This window comes from Halichondria panicea, chromosome 16 (genome assembly GCF_963675165.1).
Source record: "Halichondria panicea chromosome 16, odHalPani1.1, whole genome shotgun sequence".
In the NCBI taxonomy this organism is placed as follows: domain Eukaryota; kingdom Metazoa; phylum Porifera; class Demospongiae; order Suberitida; family Halichondriidae; genus Halichondria; species Halichondria panicea.
This window is the reverse complement of record NC_087392.1, coordinates 3,860,218-3,883,577: the sequence shown is the minus strand read 5'-3', so window position 1 is coordinate 3,883,577 and position 23,360 is coordinate 3,860,218. Positions and strand designations below refer to the sequence as shown.

The following is a 23,360-nucleotide window of genomic DNA, read 5'->3' as shown; positions in this document are numbered from 1 at the left end:
AAACACACTTCTTTGCAGATTCCTCATGTTCTTCTTTAACTACCAAATACGTACGTTTTGGACATGTTCGACTAGTTTGTTTCACCACATAGCATTCATGTGCAGTAGTGTTTAATATCGATCAGCATACCATGCTTGCATGGTGCACTTCAGGGAATTATAGTTCTTAGCTGATATACATGTATATGAGAGGGGTTATACAGCAATGGTATACATGGCCATCGCCAGGGGATGTCCTTGTGTTGTCCCTCCCCCCCCCTCATCTCTACTAGAGTGTGTAAATTCAGCCCAGAAATGTCACCTGGTGTATCAGTTACCGGCTGTAGTGCAAGCCCAAAAATAATTATATAGCATTGGATACGTTAATTAATTTTACTTGAATGAGTCGATTATATCTAGTACACGCAGGCGTAACTTATACTTAACACATGATTGAGTTAAAATAACAAGCTATATAGATCTATATACCTAATAACATACCGGTATACATGTATAGTTGGATGAACTATAACCTTAATTGTTTTTATAAGTTTGCATTATGTTTTGTAGAAATAACATTCCAGTATAGAGCAGCGCGCATGCATGATAATTTTATAGCTACTGTAATTATATATAGGAGAATATTTTAATGCACACGCATTTTCGAGAGATTTATAGTGCCCATTGAATTAAAGTTATCCTATATAATTATTGTGTATACTATATACCTTAAGGTATACTGGGGGCAATTTTTTTCGTTTTATTGTTACCGAACCATTGCATGTGCATGCATGTACGTTATGTTGTGCCTGTAATAATGATTGTTCATGCACACGAGAGATAATTGGTTATAGTAAGCCCCCACTGCCTATATAATTAAGAAAACGAAATATTTCAGGCTTTCAGATAATATAGCTTCTGGAGAGTCGTAAATCTATCCGCAGCAGTTCTGTAAGCAATTGGACGAGGCTATTAGAGGCTATTAATGTAAGTACAATAATTAATTAAGTGCATTTGTAGCTTAATATTATTTTAGTGTAAGCGCACCACATTAGAATTGACGCAACAATAAAAAATGTATTGATGAGATCCATGTATATACTGCATTACTGAAATGAATTAACACAAAGAGACGGACACTGCAGTGTTTAGTTTGGCATGAACCAGTCCCAGAATTTGTCGAAGGCTCCTCTGTTCCCAAAGCTCATTTCTTCTGTGATGCCATTCCCATCTTTAGAGACGAGGGCATTGTGTTCAATGGACTTCTTGCCACACTCAACGTCCAAGTCATCCTCATCCTGTGGGGTAGGGGTTGGTAGATTATGCTTGCATAATTTTGAGCATATATATATATACCCGTATTACTGTATTACTATAGAATATTTTGCGGGTGAAAAACTTTTGCAAATGAGCCAAATCAACAAAATAATTGACCTTTTGCGGAGCATATAGCGTATTACTAGAATATTTTGCAGGTGAAAAACTTTTGCAAATGAGCCAAATCAGCAGAATAATTGACCTTTTGCGATCTACATGTAACTATTGCGTTCTGGCAAGGGTGTATACAGAGAAGAGGGCATGCAACTCACTATATATGTACTGTACGTACGTACTCATCCGACTGTGTATCAGAGGCCGGATATACTAAAAATAGAATCCATTAGATCATGTTTGTCATAAATACTGCAATCTGATTGGTTAGAGGAAGTGTTCTATCCAATTTAGAAAATCATGTACTTCAATAGAAAATCATGTACTTCACTTAGAAAATCATGTAGCAAAGATTAGATAAGAACATTCAAATCTGATTGGCTAAATACTCATGGTTGCTATGATCTAAAATGCTTAGACACTGTTTAGGAAGTTTCCACATGATTTAGAAGTCCTCAGGGCTAGTAGAACCCTCACTGCAATCGGGATACTACAACCAGCCCTTTGGGCTTCTAAATCATGTAGAAACTTCCTAAACAGTGTCTAACTATTATGTATACGGACGTGAACAAGTGGGTGGTGTTATTTACGGAGTTATAAATTATGGGCGTGTACATCAGAGTTGCCTTTGCTAGCTAGCTAGGTAGCTAATAGTGCAGTATTATTTAGAGAAGTGTCATGACCAGTCTAGTACAGCCAGGTCCAAGACAACCCCTTCGAGCGGGAAGCTAAGTGCTGGGTGTATTGTTCAGAAGTACCAGAGACAGGTTTATTGTACCTAGGTTTCATCTTCTTGGCGTTGCAGCTGTTGGATGGTTTGCCTTTGCCTTTGACACTGCTAGTAGGATCCATACTGTTGCTGAGAACTACTATGCTGTAATCAAGCTAGATAGCTAGCTAGCTACCTGCAAATATAAAAAAAAGCAGACCTTGATTTACCTTGTGCGGTCAAAGGTTACGCGTGGGCGTTTGTGTGGGCAGTTCTAAAAATAGCTCAATAAGAGTCAGATGATTCTGAGAACAGGGCGAGTTGCATGCCCTCTTCTCTGTATACGCCCTGCAAGGATCGTGTGTATTTAATTTAGGCTTTGTGATTTTATTGTCGTGAATTGATCAACCACTCGCAAAGTTCGCATATGTTTGAGACTCGCAAAACATTCTAGTAATACGGTAATATAGGCACATTTTTTGGGTGAAAATTATGCTGGCATAATAGCTATATACGTAGGCACTTTTATAACATTTATGAGAATGATAGGCAGGATTTGGCAATGCAGGAGCACAAATCATAGTATAAACATTTGTAGATCTGACGAAAGTACTATTATGAAGTATCAAACGAAGTATACTGGTGGTTAATTATCTCCTTGGAATTCTACAGTGTATATAGATATAGAGTCATAATTATGTGGCCGTTATATAATTATATAGATGTTATTTGTGGTTGTGTGCCTTGGAGGAATAATGTGGGAATAAATAGGTGATTTGGGAAGAGTAATAGGCAATTTGAAAAGGATAGGCTGACTGTTAACTCAAGCATAAGAATAATATAGGTCATATCTTGAGCATATCTACCAACGACTAGTGCGCATGGGGAGGGGGCAAGTATTACTGATGTTTGGCCAGAGTGGGTCTATAATTATAGTATATAGAAACATGTGGCAGATCTTATATATCTGCCTTATATAATTATTATGCAATAGTCCGCTCGCGGGTGTAGGCAAAATAATAATATACAGTATAGCAGAAACAAGTTCAATGCATGGTAAATAACCAAATCTAATGGAGTTAGTACAAAGGCTTTCCTATATAGAGTGTCATTATGCCTCGGTGTGCGCATGCGCAAGCGAGAGATACGATGGTGCATGTGTTTGTGTCTGTCATCTGTCTGTGTATATATAGACTGCTATACAGCTGCTCAATGATCAATGAAATGCAAGTAAGCGCTTCTATAGTCTTCTATAGTCATGATTTTAATTTGTGGATTTGCAAAATGATGCTTTATTCTCAAGTTTAATATACTTTATACTTGAATTGTCAATGTAACCTTTTCAGATACTTATAATTATAGTGCGTATAGCAAAACTTATCTATGGGAGTGTTGTTTTACTCTATGGACTACTTACAGTAGTTATGATTCGGTGTGTGCATGCATGAGCATGCAAGCAAGCAAGGGGTATATATATATATAATGCGGTATAGTGTGTTTGTGTGTGTGTGTGTCTGTGTAGACCGCTATATACAGCTGCTCAATCAGTGGATCAATGAAGTGCAAGTAAGAGTTTCTATAGGCTTCATGTTTCCTTGGATTGGATTTGCAAAATAAAGTTTCGTTCGAGTTATGCCTATAGTTTTGGCTTATTTGAAAGGCCCGGATTGCAGCCTTTTCAGAATATATAGTGCGTAGCAAAACTTTTCCATGGAGTGTTGCTATACTCTACTTAGTATAGTTAGCTCTACACTATATAGAACGCTAGAGCTATTAGTAGCTTCAATAGTGAGAAAATTGCTGGCAAACTAGGCTATACTGATGCAGCCATTTAAGACTTGGTACTTTTGGCATCCTTTTTCATGATCGATCATTTCAAGTTTCCCTGTGATAATGCCCCACATATAACATTTTCATCATGATAAATTATATCCTGCATGTCATTAAGTGTTAATAATTATTAGCAACAGCTATAGTATAGCTTTATGTTGGTAGCTTTGACACATCTTCCGAGGCATCAGCAACCTGCAGTACTTTTATTAGCTCTGCACTAATCACTAGCCATATTGGTATAGCTGCAAGAGTGAGAAAAGAGCTACAAAGCTGTACTGCACTGAGATGAGAGCAACAGCCACAGCCATTAATTATGCATGGACTTTGAATCCTTTTTAGCAACAATCACATGGTCGATCGTTTCCCAGCATATACCCTGAATGCGAATGTAAAAGTTTCAATTTACATGAACTTAGGCTGATTATATAGGGGACTGGGAGCATAATCGCAAACGACGAGTTTTCACTTGAATATACGCCCAGGCTTACACTGAATTGTGGTTATTATGTATTTTCAGTCATTTCTAGTGTATGAACATCTCATTTACAACAACAATGATGCAACAATGATGCATGGGTATATACATGTACGATTAAAGCACAATAAGAATGAACATGGAAAAGTAGGGGATGGGCATATTTTTGCGAGGGTACGGTATGCATGCATGTGTGTATTTAATAGGTTAGCAGTGTTTTACTTTGAAATAGTAGTGAACCAATGACCCACCTCGAGAACCCAAACAGTAAGGTCCCAGCCAGACATCTCAGTGTGATGACACAGCTCATCGTCAATTTCTCTTATCTCCTCCCTCTTCTTGTTGAAACAATCAAAGTGTTTACTAAGTTCTTCGTGTAGCACATGGGCTTTCCCAATGTACACCTGTACATGTGTAGTATATATATGTGGGGGAGGGGTAACACTATAATTAGTAAGTGCATGTATAATGAATTGAAAGGTTCAGAAACAGTTGTACTACGATAAGGATTTTGCTGTTGAAGGTAAGCAAGCTAACTACCGTATAGCGGGTAATTTTCGTGGGGCAAAATATTCGTGGTTTTCGTGGTTGAAGGTCTAACTACGAATATTTTACCCACGAATGAAGCGACCTTGCCTACCTTTACCTGCAGTGCAAGCAGCAACTACGAAAATATTACCCACGAAATGTCTCAATATTGCTGAATCACGAACATTTTGTCCCCCGAAAATTACCCGCTATATGGTTTTAATAATTTTCACTTTCATTCCCTACTATTCTTTTTGACAATATTAAATTTGGAAACTGCCTCTAGATCTCTTCCTGAGACTGATGCCAAGTCTCTGTTTTTGTTTGGCATGGAAAATAGAATAATTAACGCAATAATAATTATTGGTAGAGAAGTGCCAAATTTGTATCACTACTTAGAAATAGTATCTGACCCATGCAAGTGCTGGTAATTAATAATTATGTGTACATGCATGTACAGTGGAACCTCCATTAACGATCACCTCCGAAAAGCAACCACACGCTATATAATGGCCAAGAGCTCAGGTTCGGATTGAAACTACACCATGACTTCAATGTAAAGCAACCTCTCAGGAACGGCCACCTCTCTACTCCGTATAACGAGCAGCTTTCTAGTCCCCAATCAGCTTTAGCCAGAGGAGGATCATCAGGGTCAAAAGGTCTTAAAGCTGCTTCCGGAGAACTTTTATAGAATTCCACTCAGCTAGCTCCACGTGGATTGGAGATAATAAAGAAAGAGAGTAGATGAGTGGAATTCAATTAAGTCCTCGGAAGCAGCTGTTCCTCTTCTGAGCTTTAGCAAATGCCAATGGAAAATAACCTCCCAGAACAGACAGCCACATCCAGAATTAGGAGAAAATTATTGTTGAGATAGCATTATTTGCACAATCGTGAAAACCTAGTTGTATCTCGTCCCTACAGCTTTTTCAAAGCTTGTATGAGCTAAAGAAGCAGTTAGCAATGCTCCAAGATTCATTTGCAGCAAGAAATGACTCATAGAGCATACATAGCTGGCAATCGAAACCTCCCAAAGAAGAACAACCTCTCTATAACGTCCAAAAGGCTGTTCCTCAATGGTGTTCGTTTTATGGAGGTCCACTGTATACAGTACACAAATTAGGTATCTGCTCGAAACGAATGATTTGAATATTTACCTTCTCATCTTGTCGGTAGGTCATTCTGTACACTGCCCTTTGACAGGTCATGTACTGTTGGTGACTCAGTTTACACTTGCTGGCCAGAACATGCTGCAGTGCTACCTTTCCATGAGCTAACCCAGGGTAGGAGAACCACCCCGACTGCCTCACAAAGTCGTTGATGTCTGGATGAGGATCGAGTACAGAGCTAATTAACACATGAACAGTCCGAGCTGTATCAATCACAATTCGTAAGCTATTGTGAACCATACGTTGTGTATACATAATTATATCGTATATAGCGGGTTATTTTCGTATGGTGGAAATGTTCGCATAATGAAAAGTATCATACGAAAAATCATACAAAAATTAAAACCTCTAAACTATTTTACTGCACGTTACTAAATGGGTAGTTCATAAGAAAATTTGCACCAACGAGAATTACTCACCATACGGTACTCTTCTAGGGCCAATTAGTGGCGTTTCTAGGAAATGCAGTAGATGGTGCTAAGAGTTAGTGGCACCAGCAGAGCCTTGCAGCTCTTTTCTAACGCTAGCCTCGATCCCAGGCCGCTCTTCCTCGAAGAGAGGGCCTGGTATCGACTGTTTGCGCATGCGCCACATAATCCCCAGAAACTGGGGACTCCGGATATCATCGTATAATGCTCAGTAAAACAATGACGTCACAACGAACGGAAGTGGATTGAAGAAAGTGGATAGAAGTGCGATTGTGAAGGTTTCTAGCCCGTGTGATAGCATTCTAATAGCTACCCTTAGCCTGCTATGTTAACAAAGGACTCACAGCCTGCAACAGTGTGGATAACAATCCTCTGAACGGAGGGAAGGCTGATAATAGCCTATATGGATAGGCCACGCCCATCTGACACTAACCTTGGTGAAAGTCGACTCTATCAGAAAGAAATTGCTGCTGTAACCAATACAGCTCTGTCTCTAGCTAGCTAGCTATATAGCTCTGTGTCTGACTTTTAATATGAAGAGTATTCTTCGTCTATATAGTAATTATGTTATTCAGGATATAATTCGGGTAAAAATTCAGTTTAATGGAAAACATTACGGGAATATTATCCAATAATTTTGCGCATGCGCAAGCAGTCAGTAGCAGGCCTAATAATTAGGCCTTGTGAAGGAGGCTATTCTAACGCTTGCAGCTACCAATAGCTACCATTTTAGTGCAGAGCTAACTACTAAGTAGAGTATAACACTCCAGGGACAAGTTTTTCTACACACTCTTCTGAAAAGGTTACAATGGCATTCCAAATACATTTGTAAGCAAAACTAGGCAGCATAACTCGAGAACCAAGCATTATTTTGCAAATCCATGAATTAAAATCCAAGAAAACATGACTAAAACTAGCTACAGCTGTGCTTGCAGCCTAGAGAGTAATACCACAATAGGGTGAGTAGTTGTACTTAAATGTATCTCAAGATTGGAATATTTCTAAGAAATTGTGCTGATACCATTTTATATAGGTGAATGAATAACAACATTATTCGAAAATATTTCCCCAAAAGTTGTTGTAGTGGAAGGTGAAAATGGGGGTGATCGTAAAGAAATGTGTGTAACATCAACTATCTCCTAAACTAAAGTATTTTTAGACACATTTTTTGTATCAAAAGATAGAAAATAATATTTATTAACAATTAATGCGCAAAAACAATTAGACCTTAGCCGACAATAATTTGCTTGAGTTCCATCGCTAAGCGAAAAGGCACCCCAAAAACTCGATAATTGAGTAGTAATCAGTTTATGTAAACTTCCAAAACCATGCATATGTTAGATAAGGAATCTTGTGCCAGAGTTCCCTTACCTTAGCCGACAACAATTGGTCTCTTCCATCGCTAAACGATGTCCACCATAGAATATTTTTGCTCTTATATAAACCACCACATACCCACCACCTTTGGTTTCTATAGAAACAGTTTTGCGTATATTTTAGAGTATTCTCTTATCTACACAATGGTATCAGCTAGAATTTTCCCCGTCACAAGATATTCACATTTATGTACCAATACCAGCAAATTTGCGTTTTTTTACTCTCTAGGCTGCAAGCACTGCTCTTACTTGCACTTCATTGATCATTGAGCAGCTGTAGCAGTCTACACACACACGCACACTATCGTGTACCTCGCTTGCGCATGCGCACCAAGGCATAATTATACTTTGAACGGTTAATTTTCATACGATGCTCTTCAGTATAGGAAATATACGAAAATTTCCACCACACGAAAATAGCTATACGGTAACTATATCTTACCTTTAACATAATTATTAATGGTCTATTATGAATAATACTATGTTCTCTAGTAAAAACTTCCAAGCTATATAGCAATAGACTATCACACAGTTGTATAATTATAATACGTAATTTAAAAACATATACCGTAAAAATGACACTATATAACTTACCATCATATAGCATGTCATGAGCAGGGGCAGAAGACCTGCAGTATTTAGAACGTCTGTATAAATTATTCTTGCAAGGTGTCAAACGATAGACACATGCAAAAGCAAACATACTATGCATTTCTTGCAAAAAAACTTACACTTTATGGTCAGAGAAATCATCTTCTGTTTGTGTGTGTATATGCGTGCATATAGTGTAAAAGTTTATAAGCAAACATTAATGGGTGACAGTGAAGAAGTGTATGTTATTTCATAGCTTTTGATAAGCAATTATCTGACCACAAAGAGGGTTCAATGGGTCCCGATGACAAAAACACATAACATGTGTATGCATGCATGCACATGTATAGTTAGACAATGCTCCCTAACTGTATGTCAGATGTGTAATTCTACAGAGATGTTGCTTTACCATCATCAGAGATGTAGACCAGTGTCGTATGAGTGATAGGGACGGACCCTTTCGCCTCAGGATGGTCTGTCTTTTGAGCAGTGTACCAGCACAAGTCCTAATGGGGGAAATCTGGGCTCAATTCAGCAATGAATAATGAGACAAGCACTTACAGGAAGTGGATTTATAATCATCATCTCCTCATACACATTGAAAGAAAGATCCTGCATTGACAAAAGTGCTCTTTACAGTGGATGGAATGCTGATATTTGTTTTCTGAGGTACAATGAAACTTGTGTAATTCATACATAAAACTTAAGACCTTATCATTAGACTAAGTATGGCAATCTAAAAAACTGAGATACAATACGTACATGTATACATGCATGTAGCTCGACTTAAGGGTAAAAACAAGCATCAAGATAAGCTGAATTGTTGTCATGATCTGCTATGAGTATACAAAATATATATCAGCATGATAAAAACAAAAAGACATTGCCAAAATTAAGTTGTGAGTATAGTCTGTAACTCACGTCAGCCTCTTGCCCTACAAACTGGCAAATGCCCATAACCAAAGTCCCCGGCTTCAGTCGCCTTCTCTTCTCCTTCTCTTGGGCAATGAACGCTCTCTGAGGATGGACAAACATGCAGAGATAATGCATATAGACAGACAACATTAAAGTTGATGTGCAGTATCAGACACATTTGGGAATATCGTTAACCAGGAAATCAACACATGCATGGTCTGATTGGGATCAAATATCTACAAGATTCACTTTGGTAATTTCCGGGGGCATGAAGCGTGCATGCAGTGCAAACAGCAACCACAAAACCACAAACTGACTAAATATTGCTCAACCACTAACTTTTGCCCCCCGAAAATTACCTGCTATACGGTAATCTATTTTTTACCACACTTTAGTACGTCACCATTGATTGATCTCATTGGTAAACAGCTATAGAAATATATTATACAGCCCCATGCACAGTTTTCAAGTGTTTTTTCCATTTGTTCAAGAAAGTAAGCAAAGAGAAAAGAGCCATGCTTGACACTCAAAGCGACGGCAGAAACACGGAAGCTGCTTTCCAACAAGATGGCTAAGCTTCCATGGTCCATGGGCGTGGTTTAGATACATTTTATCCAAGAAGAGCTTGCAACTCCAGTAAGGGACGTCGAATGGTCAATGCTTGAGCTCTTGAGCATCTGTATATGAGTCGAGGCGTTGCTTAACTAACTCTTTGACGCCTGCATAGTCTTGTTCTTTTTACAGCCTGCATCGTGGATTGAATGGTTACCAGGGGGAGGTCCTTTTATAGTGGCTGCGGTCACGTGGTATAAGTCAGATATGCCACACCTACTCGGAGGATATGCACCCCATATATCCTCCTCTTAGGTGTGGTATATCCTATACGTATATAATATATGAACGTACGTATAAGTATAAGGACTGTCCAATTAACCACCACCAGGTTATTACGTGCCTTTCCGCTTGAAAAGACAGCCTGGTATACACCCCGTTTTGGGCATACGAACCATTACTCAACATCTGTAATCGACATACATCTACTTAGTACTAGTAAATTGTTTCCGTACCTTAGTTACTATAATTATCACAAACGGACTAATTTGAGCGAATTTGCATTTAACGAAGTCCAGGCACATAATAAAACGCATAATAAATCTCATTTTTGTTGTTGTTTTGAGAGTGTGCTAAGTTAGCTAGCCTACTCCATTCCACCTTAACTCATACTATACCAATAACTTTACTGGCAGTAAAATTTACCTTGTTGGCACATGTGTGTGTACCAGGCTGTCTTTTATAGCGACCTGGATTCAAGGCTACCACGTTGATGCAATGTATCGGCATCTAAAACATACATGTAGCTGGAATGCACAACAGCAGCACAAATACCGTAATCAAGTATGCATTAAATCTTTGTGCACTCCAATGTAAGCACATTTTGCGGGTATAGCACTTATTGCTCATTGTGGTCAGACATCAAAGGATTGCACTACTGTTGTAAATACAGCATGGGTAATACCAAGGGCGTATACAGAGAAGAGGGCATGCAACTCACTATGTACCGTACGTACTCATCCGACTTTGTATCAGAGGCCGGATATACTAAAAATAGAATCTAGTATACGGACGTGAACAAGTGGACGGTGTTATTTACGGAGTTATAATTATGGGTGTGTACATCAGAGAGAGCTGCCTTTGCTAGCTAGCTAGCTAACAGTGCAGTGAGATCGAAGTGTCGTGACCAGTCCTAGTCCAGTCAGGTCCAAGACAACCCCTTCGAGCGGGAAGTTATGTGCTGGGCGTATTGTTAAGAAGTACCAGAGACTCAGGAAGACAGGTTTATTATACCTAGGTTTCATCTTCTTGGCGTTGCAACTGTTGGATGGTTTGCCTTTGCCTTTGACACTGCTAGTACGAGCCATACTGCTGCTGAGAACTACTATGCTGTAATCGAGCTAGCTAGCTAGCTACCTAGTAGCTGCAGATATACAAAAATAACCTTGATTTACCTTGTGCGGTCAAAGGTTACGCGTAGGCATTTTTGTGGGCAGTTCTAAAAATAGCTTAATACAAAGTCGGATGATTCTGAGAATAGGGTGAGTTGCATGCCCTCTTCTCTGTATACGCCCTTGGTAATATAAATACCACACAGGATGTGGTCAATATGCCTGCAGACCAATTCAACCTAAAGTACCACCCACCACCCTATTAGCTTTACAAGAAACTGGAGTGCATTGATGCGTGGCGAATCCTATTGTAGTCGGGTAGAATCCTGCAATCTGATCGGTCCATTAGGTAATGATCCTTGAACAACCAGAATAAGTTATTACGTCATACCCTCGTGCTCTACTGCTAGTAATTATACAACTCGAGCCCAATTAATTCAACTCATGCATGTACTTCCATAATTAGTTTTGTAATTACTACTTTATTTCTGACGATTACGGCTATTGTGACTTACCCGATCATCAGGGTCATTTGAGTTTTGCTGGAAAGTGCTGGGATTGATGTGAAGGTAGCCCTCCCTTGTGACACCTTGGGTAACGATGGGGACAGCAGAGCTCATCTGTACATAGCCTCCAACTGGCACTTGGGTGGGAGTAGTCTCCTTAGGGGGAAGGGGAGGGGGTGGAGCATCTGGAGGAGGTTATACCCAACATATTAATGACTACTGCCAGGAGCTGCTACTGTGTACCGTATAGCACGTAAATTTCGTGGACTGGCCTTCCTCTAAAAATTTGTTGAATACATTTTGTGGGTTGAGACCAGAAACGCTCCCAGGCCATACCTTCAATCTTTCCACATTATAGTATTCTAATTAAGGACAATTTTTGTGTAGGATTGCTAACCTAGGGAAACAGCGAAAATTAAGCCCCTCAAAAATTTCGTGCTATATAATTACGACCAACACAGGTGAGTGCAAGTACAGCAATGAAAATATTAACATACAGCTATTACTATTCGTAACTCTACAATTATAACTAATGTTACAGTATTTATTATTCTGTGTGGATTGGTACCTGCGTATATATATTAACACTCTACGACTGTTTGTGTAATACATAGTTTTCTAAAGGAACATTTATTTAGGTATATCTGTTGACCAATTAGGAACGGCATGCAGGTATGGATTAGGTTCAACACAAGGATGTCATGACAGCATGTACAGTGTACATTAGTTCACATTTATTGAAGTAGTTTGGGATTTGACTCGTAAAAGGCTGTAATAATAAAAAGCGCTTCTATCTATACCGTATAGCGCGAAATTTTCGAGGGGCTTAATTTTCGTGGATTTCGTGGGTTAGCAATCCTATACGAAAATTAAGACCACGAAAATCGTTCTTTACCTGCTATAACATGCAAGATTTAAAGGCGTGGCTTCCGGTAAGCAGTCATTCCGCGAACATTGTGCAACGAAATGCTTTTAGAGGCCATTCCACGAAATATAAGTTCCTCGAAAATTTCGCGCTATACGGTATATAAGATAAAAAGTTAGCATTCCCTGGCATACTTGTCAACGAAGCCATAATTGACCACAGAACTTGTGAGCTGAAAACCACCGTACACTTAGAACTAGAGTCCACACAATGTATAGCACACAGCCACTCACCCTCCACTGGGACTAGGAATGGCCTGGGTACAACACCTGTGCTTCCTCCCTCATTGCGTGCCTTGTACCAGAACACCAGCTGCAAGTTACACGTACAATGAAAATGTTCAAATCATAAGTCATAAATGCGAACATGTTTTGCTTACCTCACACGGTTCGACTATTATGATTTTCTCACCAATTTTAAATGGAAGGTCCTGCACATTACATTAAAAAAATAAAGGTACATAAGATCTAGCAGCTACAGCTACAAACTATAGACTAGTGGTACACCATGTACTATGGCCACACCATAACTATGTTTCACGGATTTTCCGGGTCGCAGAATGCTGTAAAAAAACAAACAAATTAGTGGTCCAGGTAAAAGGTCAGTATGGCAACGTGATCTAGCAAAACGAAGTAATGTTTCGCTAATTTTGTGGTGTGTGGTTATAATTATTTGTTTGCCTGCCACCCTGGTCTGTTTTGGGGGCATGAAACATAAAAGCCACGTGTACATCAACGTGCAGGTTCGAGCTTTTTAACTTCTTAACTTTGGCTCACTTTTATTCGACAATGAAAAATCTGCCAAATTTAAAACTACTATTAATACCTTATTGTGATGAGGCTATCCATGGAACAAACACAGTGCTATCGCATCCAGGTGAGTATACTCAGAATACACAAAACGACAGATAGGCCGACAGACAGACTGAGTGACCACTATAACCCGTGGCGCGGCGCTGCAGGTTATAATTATGAAGCCAGAGGTCGTTTCTTTGTTGAAGTCCTGGTGTCGTATATTTAGAGGTAACATCTAATTTCTAATTGGAGGTTATACTTTACTATCCTCGATTACAGGCCGCTTAAATTACTAGCGGCCTGTAATCGAGGCTATGCTTTGACCTCTATTTAGGACGCAACATAAAAAAATAATTGTCAACGCAGCAGTCGCTACTTTTAGAGGTCAGAATAAGATCAAGGGTGTCGCATATTTGGAGGGTTGCCTTAAATCGAAAGTACAGTATGTAAGGTACCCACCCCCTCCTCTTGTCCGTCAAAGTCCTGCACTGCCATACACCTTTGACCTGGTTGGAGGGGGTCATTCTACAGTGGGGAAGTAGAACTAGATAATAAAATATTGGAGTACATAGCTATAGTCAAGACCTGGATCAAATCTACCGTAGATCAAGGCGTATAGACTTCATAGAGATCTAGTCTAGTTATGCCATGCCACTTGATGGGTCCGTAGATGATATATATCCATCGGTGATATGACCTCAACTTACCTCATGTTCAATAGCCTGCTCTGTCATAATTTTAATAGTACATGTAGCTGATCATAGATCTAGATAAAGAAGAGATGCTTTGCTCTAGCTCTATGAGCTGATGACTCGCTTGACTAGCCTCGAGACAACAAGAGACCAGGCGTAATAAATTGTAAGGGGAATCCCCCTGAAGCCTTTCAATTCTTGTACTTTGAATGGATGGAGGCACTTGTAGAGCACACCTTGCAGCAGAAGCCTTCAGCCAAAGGGGTGGCTATTGTGGTAGCAAACCAGTGGAGCAAGATATTCAATAAACGTGAGGATACTCTCTACGGAGTCATTCATGATTTCACTAAAACATGTTTGGTTTTTGAGAATTTGCAATATGCTGTTGTCCCATTAAGCAATGCCCCTAAGCAAAAGATCATTGAAGCTGTTAATGCTGTAGCTGTACACTTTCCGACTGGATTTGCAAAGAACGATCCACGGTACAAGCGAATAGTTTTCTGTTTTGCTGGACATGGAGACAAAAACGATTGTATACACACTCGTGATGGTGAAATTGATGTCAACAGGGATATTATGTGGCCTTTCCTACCAATAAACAAGCCTGACTTGAGACATGTGCCGAAACTTTTTTTCATTGACGCTTGTCGTGGTGGGTCAACAAGTGAGCCCATTCCTCGTGGAGGTGGTGATGATTCTGTTCATTCACGAGTGTCTGCATTATCTAACTATCTTCTACTACGCTCTACCCTACCTGCCACGAAAGCATTTGAGATTCCGGGACACAAACCTCAAGGTGGTTTCTGGACTCAAGCATTTGTAGCTGAGCTTGAAAAGGACACAAACCGAGGGAAGGATATTGGGTATATTCTGATTGAAGTAAATCGGCACGTTAACGAGATGTTCAACGAACCGAAATTCGACTGCATACAGCAAGCTATAGCCGAAAACACACTTCTAGATCACGTATTCTTTTTGGACGAAGCTGAAGAGTTAAACGGTGAGTGTATTCCATTTTGATGCCTAAAGAAATACAATGTACATCTTTAATCTCCAGTGTTCTGTTACGAAGCCACTCAACATTATGTGCATCAAGGAACCTCTCCACATGGATATAGTGAGAAAAAATTACTTGTCTATCACTCTTGATCGATTGTGGTGGTCTTCTTGTTCTTACCATGCTAACGTTTTTGTGCACAGATTCCTCTCCTCATTTCATACCGTCACACCCATTGATTGATAGAGGTAAGAGTCAAACACGCTACATGTAGGTGCAAACTATATAATCACTGGTATCAAGAGTATAAAATTATAATAGAGAGAGAGTATCAAACTTAGGTATTATAGTGTGTATCATATGTATGCGGAGGCTTCCTGTATCTGTCACAAGCTTGGAATTTGCACACTGACCAATCCAAGTGTGTGTGATGTAATCTATCAATCTATCAGATTACATCACCCACACTTTGATTGATCAGTGCATGGTGTGCAAATTCCAAGCCCATGACAGATACAGGAAGTCACGTTACTCTCTGCATACATCAGATGTGTAGTATGCCTTCGTTCGATACTCTCTCTACTCTTGCTGGTATACACTCAAAAAATCAGTGCTCTTTAGCACTGCATGAAGTGCTAACCCTCGGCTGTATAATACGATCTATAGAAACCGGAGTAGCAATAATAAAGAAGCAACAAACACCACAATTCAACTTTTTAATAGAGACCTGTAAAGGATCACTTCAGCTGCAAATAATTTACGATAATAACTTTCTACCTCGAATAAAGGTCGCGTGTAGAGCTAGCCAATGTGCAAGTTTAAGCTTCTTAGCTTTTGCTCGCTTTTATAGCTTTAACATCGAAATCTGCCACAATTAAAACTAATAACTTGTTGTGTGGAGGCAGTGCTATGGCATCCAGGTGAGTAGACACACATGTCACACACAAACAAACTAGAGCACTGAAGTGCTAACCCTCGGCATGAATAAGAAAATTATAGAAGCCAGAGGAGTATTCAGTAATAAGAAGTAACAACTACTATAACCCTAACCCTAGCTTTCTACTTTTAATAGAACCCTTTGTCCACTGATCCTGATAAAGGATCACTCAGCTACAAATAGGTAGATCTACCTTGAATAAAGATCGCGTGTTAGCAAGCCAACGTGCAAGTTCAGGCTTCTTAGCTTTTGTTCACTTTTATTCCATAGCGATGCTAAAGTCTGCCACTGTTAAAACTAATAATTTGTTGCGTGAAGGCTATCCATGCTGTATAAACACAGTGCTACGGCATCCAGGTGAGTAGACTCACATGTCACACACAAACAAACCAAACGACTACCATACCCGCTGGCCGCGGCATAGCCTCGGGTAACAAACCAAACTAGAGCACTGTAGTGCTAACCCTCGGCTGTTGACATGAATAAATAGATGCATAAAAACCTAAGGAGTGTTCAGTTACAGAATACAATTTTACTGGAGACCAGTAAAGAATCACTTCAGCTGCAAATATGTAGATCTACCTTGAATAAAGGTCACGTGTAGAGCTAGCCAATGTGCAAGTTTAGCTTTTTCTCATTTATACAACAATGAAGCAAAACTAAAGGTGAGTAGACTCACATGTCACACACAAACAAACTAGAGTACTAAAGTGCAAACCCTCGGCTAGTGACATGAATAGAAAAATCAGAGAAGTGATATCACTCCTCTGATTTTTTTTTGCACAGTAACTCAGGAGCAATAAAACTAAACCAGACTGGAGGCATGCTGAAACATTGATTTGAGTTTTAGTGGTACATGAGGCATGCACTGTGGACTAGGATCACAGCAAAGAAGTCTTAGAGAAGTATGGCTCCTGGAGTAGGATAAAGACTAGAGTCAGCCAAGAAGCCTCCCGAGACAACAAACTAGGCACAGGTCTAGCTTTCTACTGAGTGCCCTTTCCATTGTTCCTGGTACGGGATCACTTCAGTGCAAATAAGTGCCTCAAATAAAATCCGCATGTATAGCTAGCTCAACGTGCAGATTTAAGCTTATTAGCTTTTATTATGACAACAAAGCTTCAACATCGAAATCTGCCACAATTAAAACTAATAACTTGTTGTGTGAAGGCTATCCATGTTGTAAACGCAGTGTTATGGCATCCAAGATGAGTAGACTCACATACATGTCACACATGTCACACATGCACAAACAAACAAACCAAGTAGAGCACTGAAGTGCTAACCCTCGGCTGCTGGCATGAATATAAAAACCAGAAGAGTGTTCAGTTATACAACAGTAATGAAAAGCAACAACCTACAATTCTACTTTCAACACAGACCGGTAAAGGATCACTTCAGCTGCAAATAACTGTTTATGTAGATCTCTACCTCGAATAAAGGTTGCGTGTAGAGGTAGCCATGTGCAAGTTCAGCTTTTGCTCGCTTTTATACGACAAAGAAGCTTTAACATCGACATCTGCAACAATTAAAACTAATAACTTGTTGTGTGGAGGCATCCATGCTGTAAACGCAGTGTTATGGCATCCAGGTGAGTAGACTCACATGTCACACATAAACAAACCAACGGACTACTATACCCGTGGCCGCCCTCGGGTAATGACCATGGTTAATTATTTATTTGTTGCTACATGTAGGCTTTTAGGAGATTATAGTGTTAATTTATGCAATCTTTTTCTTTTTTTTGCATTAAACTCTATTCGTCCATATAGAGTAAACAACCGATTATCGAACACATGCTATTTTCAAACGCTTGTTTTCGAGGACAGCGGCTCAAAGCACTAAGCTGATAGTACCTAGGTATAGACAAGGTAAGGTTCTATTCAAGTCCAAACTCATGGCCAACCAAAAGCTTCTTCGGCGGAGTGACAGGGCCAAATACTCGAACAGATTTAGTTCGAACTAGGAGGCCACCATTATCTAACGGTTTGGAGTCAGACCTCGAAACCAGAGCTGTACATAGTTTACTAGTTGTAGATTACGGTCATGCATTATAGCTAGCTGCTTAGAGCCTTCTGTCGATACGAGAGAGAGAGTTCGAAGAATCATGGCTATGTTCAAGCTAAATCTGTTCGAGTATTTGGCCCTGTCACTCCGCCGAAGAAGCTTTTGGTTGGCCGTGAGTTTAGACTTGAATAGAGCCTTACCTTGTCTATACCTAGGTGCTATCAGCTTAGTGCTCTGAGCTGCTGTCCTCGAGAACAAGCGTTCGAAAATAGCACGTGTTCGATAATCGGTTGTTTACTCTACTCCCATGCAGGTCAGTCTACTACACCTACTGTACCTACCACAATTGGATCCTCTGAAGTTGAACCTCCTTTGGCCACCTCATCATTAGCACCAATAGCTATAGTTACTAACCCTATTGCCCAGCTTGAAGCACTGCTGAAGGAAAGGTGTGACAGAAACGTAAAAATTGAGTACAAGTACAAAGAAGTCAGGGGAGGGTATCAAGCCACAGTCTTGGCTCCTCAGATCGGATATATAGATGGAGAAGTGCGTTCTTCAACACAAAAAGCACAAGAATCAGCAGCAACTATAGCTTTTAACTCACTACAATGATTTTTTCAACGATTAGTGAACTTAATGTCGCTTCTATAGAACCTATATTTTTGGCTGCATGTACAGGGTTGACAAATAAAGTTTTTTTTCCTTTACGAAACCCTGCCAGGTTTTACCACTGTTGTGGCTGGCGAGGGTTTGAAGGAAGCTTGAAGCTTATTGCGTCAGATCATAGATTGAAGAGCTAACTCTTCAATCTATGGTCAGATCCCCCGGGACCTCCGGCTTTACATCCCATCCGTCAGGATGCGGTGGACAGAGATGAACACCTACTCATTTTTCAGGGCAAAGCTGAGTAAACTCCTTAGAAAATGTTTCTGCTACTATACTGATGGGACTCGAACTCTCAACCTTCTGATCTTGAGTCGAGTGCTTTACCCACTGGCCACCAGTGACTAGTGAAGCTGTATCATTAAATTTTGTGCATGTTTGTGTATACACAAGACAAGAACAGACATTCAGCACTATTCAAGTGGGTGGATCTAATATCGATCCCAGGCCGATGTACCTCCTCTGGTTAGAATCAATCTCGTGCATGCACTTTTATAGCTGACAGTTATTGACGTGAGTGGTGTGGAGTCCAAGAGCCACGTCTCACAACCATGCCTGCGATTGGAATTATGCAGGTCTCAAAGATGCTGCAGTATGACAGAAGATTTAGGTATCCCTGAAACGCACCAAGCCTCGCGCTCCCGAGTGCAAAGCGCATCATATCACAAACAGAGTTCCTTACAGAGAGACTCGAGTTTCACCATTATACTCCCAGGCATATTTTTTGCACATGCATTCATAAATCAGTATGATGCAAAACTACAGTACTGATCTAACATAATTATAGAAAAAAAAAACTATAAAGTACTTTTCTGGAAACTTAACTAAATCATCATAAAAGCTAGATTCAAGGAGTCTTGTCTATAGACGTTCACACACATTCCATTGCTCCAGAATATCAGCTGACACTTCGTCACTATCGGCAAATGGAAATCCATATCTATACATACCAGAGCAGTAGTCAGTTTCTGACTCTTCGTCATTACTTCTATCTCCTGGCATATCCGGTGGATTAAAGCAGTGAAGCTTTCCACTGTAGTTTATAGTCTGACTAGCTTGCTCTGTAATGCGACCATAGTCAATCTTCCAACAAGCACTCCCTGTACAGTTGGCCAAGCTAGCTAGTAGAGTAGACAGTTTTTGTATTAGCATGGGATCCATCTTTTTAACCAGGTTGTTTATCTCATGAGGATCGTCAGTGAGATTGTAAAACTCTCTCTCCTCCGTGCACCATTCAGTGTACATCCAGTTGGCATGCGCAGCCCAGTCACTGCCGTTAATGATTCGTACAGACTGGTACGTATTATTCCAAAACCTGTTACGCTCATAGCCAGGCATTCCGTGGTAACGTTGTCCCATATTTGACGACCCCCCAAAAAGCTCAGTAAGAGCTACAGAACGAAATGTGTTTATCTCAGGTTGCATGCTCACTTTGCCAGAGAGGAGTGATGTAAAGCTTTGACCGTCAACAACGTGATCATTAGGTATTTCCCCATTAGCTAGCTCCGTCCAAGTCGGAAATAAGTCCACACTCATAACAATTTCTGTCACTCTACCTCCTTTTGGAACGCCTGGTCCTCGTACCAAGAATGGTACTCGTACATCAGTATCGTAAGCTTGGCGCTTTCCAGCAGGTAATCTGAAGTCGCCAAGATGCTGTCCATTGTCACCCATATAAAAGATGAACGTATTTTCCAACTGTCCTTGCTTGTCTAGAAGAGTGGTTAGATTTAGTAGCATTTCATCAATAGCCTGTAAAGCTCTCAGGCGATTACGATAAAACTCATCAATAGAGCTGAGTTGTGTTTGATCTAGCTCGGGCAGAGTTTTGATCCATGATGGTTTCTGGTTCTGTATGTTGTCTAAAGGGTTGTAGGAAGGGTACCGAGGGGCTGACAGGTTTGAGAACAAAGAGGCGTGTCGTTTAGCTGGTAGAGAAGGGGAATGTGGGGCAAATGGTGAAACATACATGAAGAAAGGCTTTACATCTTTGCGATCTTTACGACCCTGCAGAAAATTTGCCACTGTTTCACCGATAAAATCTGTTTGATAAGTTTCCTTTGAAGTTTTCAAAAGCTTCCCATTGACTGAAAAATGACTTCCATAGTATGCAGTATCGGTCATACCATACCAATGATCCCAACCAGGCGGTACATGGCTTGCTTGTCCATCGTCATAACCATTCATATACTTTCCTACAAGGTACGTCTCGTAACCAGCTTCTTTCAACTGAGTAGAAATGGTTACTTTTTCCAGCCCTGTCTCGATAATTTTTTTCAAGCCACCGCTCAAATGCGTCTTGTTGTTGAGGTCGCCATTGTCCCAGATGCCAGTATTGTGGCAGAACTGACCCGATATTAGTGAGGAGCGGCTAGGGCAACACAGCCCGGTAGGTACGAAGTAGTTTAGATATTCAGTTCCACCATCTCTAAGGATACTCTGTAGCTGTTTCATATAGTCCAGCGAGTGAGCAGTCACATCTTGGTCATCTGTGAGTATGAACAGAATGTTTGGCTGCGCGGCATGTGCAGCTATTGAAGCCGCCAACAAAAGGAGTAACAAAAACCAGCTCATAGCTCAGCGCTAACTCTGCACTTATGAGGCCTCACAGGTTGTTATTGTTTATTTTGGTAAGGATCACAGAGAAAAATTTTATTTCAGATCTTTAGTGACGATCAGAGCCAGGCCATAGATACTATAAATTATAGTATCTATGGCCAGACATACATCCTAGATCTATGTACACGTGGTTTCCAGAATTCACATGCTCAAGGCTGACGTACAAAGTGTAGATTGTTCCTTTCTAGAATTACTGGCATACGATATGCATGGCTGTGGAAATGGAACTTGTTCTGGTGTGTCTCCATCCTGCAAAAGATAAGTTTTCATTATTAATTGTAGCTATAATTATATCTGGGGTTCATAAACTGATTAAGTTAATGCCAGGTTGACCATCTTTCACTTTTAATTAAATGATAATGATAATCTAGAATGCTAGAATGTGACTGGAAATTTTTTGGACTTTGTCTACCGTACTGTATAGCTAGTTGGGCGGAGTCCAACCCTCTGCGAGTGGTTGGGTATTAGTCGGGCGCCGCCGCCCGCCCGGAAGGAGATCGGGAATCAAGTCTATCCACAGTTTTGTTCTGCTGGTGGAATTCACCAGCTCCAATCAGATTGCAGGATCTCAAGTGGATTGATCACACCCACTCAACTTTACCATGTGTGAATTTTGCACACGTTGGATTGACTGAGAGGCGTGGCCAACACCCACTTTAATAAATGATATTCATCGCTATTAGCTAGCACCCACATAGAATGAATGATATTCATGATACTATTGCGTAACAGGCCAGAACAAAACTGTAGATAGGCTTGATTCCCGTCCTCCTTCACGGAGGGCGGCGGCGCTCGACTAGTTGGGTATCATGACAATAATTATACATTTTCTTACCAAAATAAACAATAACGACACGAAGGATGCATGGCATATATTGCACTCAGCCCTCAGGGCGTTAAGTAGTTTTATTTACTGATTCACTCTGTATCATATCCTAGATAATAATTGTATTATATAATTACTTCCCCCAGGCACTATTCTTATAATCTACTTCCTCAACAAATTTGAATTGATATGATGCATCTTGACAAAATTTGGTACATGCACGTAATAAAATCTTGTGTAGTAAAGCTTGACAGTATTGAGCTAGCTAGCTACCATGTCAATTCTTGCTCTGTGGTTTCTCAGTAGGTAAGGCTGTGGCTCAGAAGTACCATACCCTTGCGAAAATACGCCTACCCTCTTCTGCAAGAAGTCTAGGCTTATTAGGGGACTGGGCGTTTAATCGCGAACGGCGAGTTTTCATTCGGCCTCAAATCGAGGTTTACACTTTGCTCTATGACAATTCTTATTGTATTTTCATTTTAATACATAGTATGAACATTTTATTGACAATAACAATGTTATATACTAATGCATGAGTGTGATTAAAGCATGACAAGAGAATGAACATGAAAAAGTGGACTCTGGCTCTATTTGTTGCTTGTCGATGTCAGATGTTAGCAGAAACTTCCCGAAGGATGGTAGGTCATACTCCTACAGAGCAGCTATCAGGTACTTTGTTTCAGAAAACTAAGGCAAGGTAACCTCCAAAATTAGCCTGTGTGGTAACTTTCTTGGACTTTGTGTTTTCCTTCCTTTCTCAACTACTACTTTGTTCCCTGCATATACGTCTTCAAGGGCAAACTGATCCATACAGAGAAAGTTATATGTCTGATCTTGGTCCAGCAGGGAGTAAAGTAGTCTTACTCTGCTACCTAAAACTCATTAAAATTAGTAGTTAACATGTGGCATTCAGCTACTGCGCATGCTCAACTCTTTATTCTGGGTGGGCTTATAATCGAGTGAAAATACCCTCGTGCAAGAACTTTGAAGCAAAAGAGGGGATGGGCAAGATGCTTA

General features: G+C 40.2%; 3 protein-coding genes across 3 annotated transcripts; 1 reads left to right on the top strand and 2 right to left on the bottom strand.

Moving 5' to 3' along the window:
* Positions 1-1,042: 1,042 nt before the first annotated feature.
* LOC135349648 (uncharacterized) lies at positions 1,043-14,475 on the bottom strand. The gene is made up of 13 exons (XM_064548192.1): positions 14,307-14,475; positions 14,059-14,124; positions 13,185-13,235; positions 13,039-13,117; positions 11,890-12,065; positions 9,438-9,533; positions 9,078-9,128; positions 8,926-9,022; positions 8,657-8,681; positions 8,520-8,554; positions 6,110-6,276; positions 4,679-4,831; positions 1,043-1,277 (listed from the first exon to the last, which is right to left on the bottom strand). The coding sequence occupies exons 1-13, from the start codon at positions 14,331-14,333 to the stop codon at positions 1,128-1,130; spliced, it is 1,173 nt and encodes a 390-aa protein (XP_064404262.1). The 5' UTR covers positions 14,334-14,475; the 3' UTR covers positions 1,043-1,127.
* A 29-nt stretch (positions 14,476-14,504) lies between these two features.
* Positions 14,505-18,994, top strand: LOC135349647 (caspase-8-like). Its single transcript, XM_064548191.1, has 4 exons — positions 14,505-15,291; positions 15,349-15,408; positions 15,492-15,536; positions 18,546-18,994. Exons 1-4 carry the CDS (start codon positions 14,505-14,507, stop codon positions 18,845-18,847), a joined length of 1,194 nt encoding a protein of 397 aa, XP_064404261.1. The 3' UTR covers positions 18,848-18,994.
* Positions 18,995-19,616: 622 nt separating this feature from the next.
* Positions 19,617-21,561, bottom strand: LOC135349645 (N-acetylglucosamine-6-sulfatase-like). The gene has a single exon (XM_064548190.1). It carries the CDS (start codon positions 21,470-21,472, stop codon positions 19,760-19,762), a length of 1,713 nt encoding a protein of 570 aa, XP_064404260.1. The 5' UTR covers positions 21,473-21,561; the 3' UTR covers positions 19,617-19,759.
* Between the last annotated feature and the right edge of the window lie 1,799 nt (positions 21,562-23,360).